At 38.9% G+C, this 5,141-nt stretch overlaps 1 protein-coding gene across 1 annotated transcript; it reads right to left on the minus strand.

Moving 5' to 3' along the window:
- Positions 1–1,581: 1,581 nt before the first annotated feature.
- On the minus strand, positions 1,582–4,888 carry LOC127434132 (proline-rich protein 35-like). The gene is made up of 2 exons (XM_051686648.1): positions 3,468–4,888; positions 1,582–2,278 (listed from the first exon to the last, which is right to left on the minus strand). The coding sequence occupies exons 1-2, from the start codon at positions 4,886–4,888 to the stop codon at positions 1,582–1,584; spliced, it is 2,118 nt and encodes a 705-aa protein (XP_051542608.1).
- Positions 4,889–5,141: the final 253 nt, after the last annotated feature.

Below are 5,141 nucleotides of genomic sequence, written 5' to 3' on the forward strand. Positions count from 1 at the left end.
ATGTCAGCCTGCATCAGAAATTAAGAAATGTATAATTTTTTGAATATAGTGCTGAATGGATTGTTAATTTGAAGTTATCTTACAGTGTGACTTAGCATACAGGTACCAAAAGTTGAAAACCACATTGAAAATCAATATTTAAGATTCGGCACTATTTCTTGGTCACTTATCAAATAAACTCTTTTTTTTTTTTTTTTTAAGATTTATGCATTTCAGTTTCATAACAAAATACAATAAAATTTTAAGTAATCTTAAAAAAAAAGATTATTCATTATTAAAATGAATAATAACAATTATTATTTTTTTTAATTTAAATTAAATAGGAAATTTGTAAAAAAAAAAAAAAAAAAAATTTGCACAACTGAATTTGATGGAATTTTGTTATGAAAGTGAAATGCGTAAATCTTAAGAATAGGCTAAAATATTTTATGAGGTTAAGCAAATTTGTGATTTTTACATTGTTAAATGTCAAATTTCTTTGCTACTCCTGCTAATTATATATATTTTTTCCAAATCAGTCTTTCACTCAAAATATTCTCTTATAATATTATATATATATATATATATAATCCCATTAGTAATGGTTCGAAATGATAATAGAAATGCCATAAGCACTATTTTTTTCACAAGGATTTCTGGTCCTTCGTCAAATTTCAATTTACAACAAGCTGAAAGAGTCACATCTCTATAGATCGCATTAAGATTCTGTTCAGAAAACAATTATTATGTGTGTTTGAGTGTGTCCAGTTCAGCATACCAGGATTAAGGCTGATCCTATAAGCAAACACACACTCACACACACACATGTTGGTTTTGCTATCATTATATAATATATATATATCATATATATTAGGGCTGTCAATCAATAATATTTTTTTAAATTGAATTAATTACATAAGGTGATTAATTACTAGAATTAATCACATATAAATATTTGCTGAGAAAGCCCCTCAAATAACTATAATTCAATATACTGTATAATGATCAAATAATTATAAATAGTTATATTTAAATAATTATAAATATAATATATATTATAAAAAGCGTTTTGGTTGTGTCACGTCATAAAGTTTTTAGGTCGCTGTGTCAAGTTAAACTTAGTTTGAAATTTAGGAAAACACATTTCGAGATGCATGCATTCAGAATTGTGCTCCGTCCAGCTGTTTGAGCGCAAGAACATGTCAAGCGAGCCTGAGTGTGGTTTGTTGCCTGTACAGCTGCGCGTTGCCTATACAGATGGTGTTTCGCTTACTGCGCCCTGCTGAAAACAGGTGGTATTCCAAGACTGAACAGCTTCGATGATAGGATGCAGAATATTCTGTATTACAGTCCAGGGACATGATGAATTGCGTTAATTTGTTTTACGCAGTTTTTTAAATTTTTTATGTTATTAATCACACCAAGTTAATGCACTAAATTGACAGCCCTAATATATACAGTATTTAAAAAAAAAAAAAAAATGCAAATCAGAAGCATTTTCATAGTGGTCTCAGACTTTTGGACATGACTGTATATGTGCAAATTATGTAAGTTATGATAAGTTTAGTTTTTTATTTAGCATAAGTTGTGTAGTTCTCTTCACTACACCATTGTATCAGTGGTTGTTAACGGGCTGGTTGGACACAGTGTGTCCAGGTGTTGTATGGATGGAGGTCTGTTCGGTGTTTTGGAGCAAAGAAGAACACTTGAGTCGGCTTCACACTTCGTGGTTCTGCTGTGCCACAGAGCTTCAGCAGTTCCAGCCCGTACCACAAACCCTCCATCAGCCAACACCTCTGTTTTCACTACAGGTACATGTGACTGATTCAGTTTCATTAGCGCGTCTAGAGAACACTTCCGTCGTTCTTTAAAACTGCTTCTGCGTTCCACTGTTTCTCCATCATCTTTATCATCATCATCATCTTCTTCCTCTTCCGTATCTGTGCAGTTTTCATCTATTGTTTCTTTTGTTTCTCCTACAATGCGTCTTCCGGTGGCATCTCCTGCCGTGTTTGTGTTCAAATCTTTTTTGACGGATAAATCGAGCGGTCCCTCGTTAGACCGAGCCGTCCGCTCTAGTGCCAGTTTAATGTGCGAGAGCTCCGAACGGATCTTGCCCAGGTGAGCCCACAGGTGGCGCTGCTCAGGAAGTGTTGTGGCGCGCTGCTCTGTGCTCTGGTACTCCTGTAGTAAGGTGGAGAAATCCTGCAGGAGAGCAGCTGCCGGGTCCGCGTCTCTCTCCATTCCTCTCTGTCTCGCCTCCAGCGGTTCAGACATATGCAGCGGGGAGGCGGCATCACTTCGGGGGCTGCATGTGAAAAAGAGGGTTTAATTGTATCTAAATCCCATTCATCAACTCCAACCTGAGACTATTTTATCTCTGTTTCAGATATTGTTTTTTCTGGGCTGAAATGTTTTCTATTTATTGCGAAATATGAGTGTTTCTTCAACTTCATGCACTTTAATGTCCCATGGGGTTGATTTTTATTCAAACAAACAGACAAAAACATTAAAAATGTCATTTCCATCAGTGTAATTTCCAGCACAGAATTCTATTAAACACAACACAGAATTTGAGGTGTGCTGGAAGGTTTCATGACTTGCAGAAAAGAAAAGAAAAAATCACTAAAATGGCAGAAATCTCTTGTGATGCATGTATTAACATTGAACATTGTAAGTAGACAAAACAACAACAAAACAAACTGTGAGAGCGTGAAAAATATTTTAATGAGACTTTTTAGAAATCCACTGCACTAAATTTTCTGAAGTTGAAGAAACACCCACATGTCTGTGTAAATATAAATGAATTATTAAGGTAAAAAATAATCTTAAATATATACGAACAAATTTTTATAATACACCTTATAATCAGTTTTATGCTCTCATGAAGAATTGTAGCCACAGTTAAAATACATTTAGCTCTTTCCCTAAACCTAGTGAGCTGCCTATGTAGGCAGCATTTTAAGGCATCCTATGCACACTTCTGATGCAAAAGCTGTTGCAAAAAGTGGGACTTCTAAGATTATTTTCCTGTTCAAGCTCTCTTCAACCAGCTGCATGATTCCCACATGTCCTTAAAGGGGTAGTTCAACAATAAATAAATAAATAAATAAATAAATCAAATCAAATCAAATCAAATCACTTTATTGTCACACAGCCATATACACGAGTGCAATGGTGTGTGAAATTCTTGGGTGCAGTTCCGATCAACATAGCAGTCGTGACAGTGATGAGACATATACCAATTTACAATAACATCAAATTAAATGTAAAATAAAAATAAAAAAAACGCAAAAAAAAAATAAGTACAAATCTCTCATTATTTACTTTCCCTCTTGTTGTTTCGAACTCCCTCTGACTTTCTTTTTCTTAGTCACTTTTGACTTTAATTGCATCTTTTTTCCATACAATAAAATGGCTGTCACTCTGTATTCTGTATATATATATATATTCAAAAGTGATAACCATGTCTAAATTTATTGTCTTACCTGTTGTGTATTGGGAGCCTGGTCATCATGGCAGCAATAGACGTGGATTTGTGAGCATTTTTGAGGGACTCAAGGGGAAACTCCAGTGCCGGTTTCTTCTCCACTGGAACACCATGAGAGTCCAATGATGCCGCCATTCTCTTCAAACTTTGCTCTTTGATGAAAGAAGCATCCTGCTGCCACCCAGTCTTCCCTTCTCTCGATCTGAGCCTTTCCTTTACGCCCTGACTCGGTTCTGGGGAAGAGCATGTAGGAGACACCCAGGCTGCAGGTGAGGTTTGGCTGGACGTGGGCCGAAGAGCCGGGACCTTCCACAAGTTTAGTTTAGAAGGGTACAAAGATGGGTACGAAGGTGGTAGACTCATTGTGGGTGGTTTTATGAGTTTACCTGTATCAGAGGACGCCGAGGTTGAGGAGGTCGTAGCTCCAAAGGTGTGCTCACAAAGAAAAGGGTAATACAGGTGAGGAGGAAGTATAGATCGATCAGAGTGTCTTTGTGGATGAGCGAGCTGTGCGGTTGATGCCAGAAAGGGTAGTGGAGAGATCTGAGCTTGTGCGGTGGTGGTCGCAGAGCTTGCTGATGTAGGTATGCTCAATGCTGGGTTTAGGTATGAAAGGAGCCCAGGTGCCAACGGGTATCCAACACCAAGCAAAGATAGATTGAAACTAGGGGTGTCAGAGCATTCAAGTTGCCCAGTTGATGCCGGTGGGGGATAACAAGGTAAAGAAGAGGGCACAGAGTCAGACTTGGGTTTAACACTGGACGTTTGGCTGCTAAGGATGCGCCATTGTTCTGAAAGCAAGGCCGCTGGCCCCGAAAGGCAGGTTTTTGAGAGCCTATAGTGTCGCAGTTTTGATTCTACTTCAACCGAGCGTGCTCGCAAGAGTTGCTCTTCCAGTGAAAACACATCCGCCATCACGAGTTCTGCTTCTTGCTTGGATCGCTTGGTTCCTCCTCTTGTCTCCACAGGGTCTGGACTCAAAACCGCCGACCCGTTTGTCTCGGCCATGTCTTCATCTTTCTCTGCTTCCCTCTCTGTTTCTACTTCCTCTATGTCTTCATTCACACCGACCTCCAGGCTTGCAGCTGAATGAGGGGGCTCATCCGACATCTCGGCACGATCAGAGTGACTCTTGGTGGGGCTGTGGGAGTGTAGACTTCCCTGCTGGGGCCGGAGTTGGTCTGGATGAAGCAGACTGCCCTTTTTATAAGGCCAGTCGGACTCGATGAGCAACGATAATGAGTTTTTGCACAAGCTGTACTTCATGTGGTTGTACAGGTGGGATTTTTCCATGCAGGTGAAAGGGCATTGGAAGCATTTGTAGTTGTAGGGTTTGCCCCACGGTCGCGGGATGTAGTGCGGCTTTTTAGGTTTCCGTTCCTTGTGCTTACAACCCACTTTACAATCGTCTTTCGACATTACAGCGATATGAACGTGTGGTGATAAAGCAGCAATGCTGGAGAGGATGTGTAATTGTTTAAGAATGGGTTTCTTCCAGTTTTGTGTATATTTTTATGTCTGCCTCCAAGTATGTGGTTATTATGCGTGCTACTGAATCATGTGAGTGTGTTTGGAGTGATTTAAATGTGTGGGTAAACTTTTAATTGATTAGAACTGGAATCAAGTAGGAACGCATCCATCAGACGACCAAAATGTTCATCTCAGCTGTTGA

The sequence above is a fragment of the Myxocyprinus asiaticus genome, chromosome 44 (assembly GCF_019703515.2).
Source record: "Myxocyprinus asiaticus isolate MX2 ecotype Aquarium Trade chromosome 44, UBuf_Myxa_2, whole genome shotgun sequence".
NCBI classification, from domain to species: domain Eukaryota; kingdom Metazoa; phylum Chordata; class Actinopteri; order Cypriniformes; family Catostomidae; genus Myxocyprinus; species Myxocyprinus asiaticus.

Coding starts and splice junctions, on each gene's coding strand:
- LOC127434132 (XM_051686648.1), bottom strand. CDS start 4,888: ATGTCGAAAGACGATTGTAAAGTGGGTTGTAAGCACAAGGAACGGAAA. Junction 2,279..3,467: donor AGGCTCCCAATACACAACAG/GTAAGACAATAA, acceptor CAGCCCCCGAAG/TGATGCCGCCTCCCCGCTGC.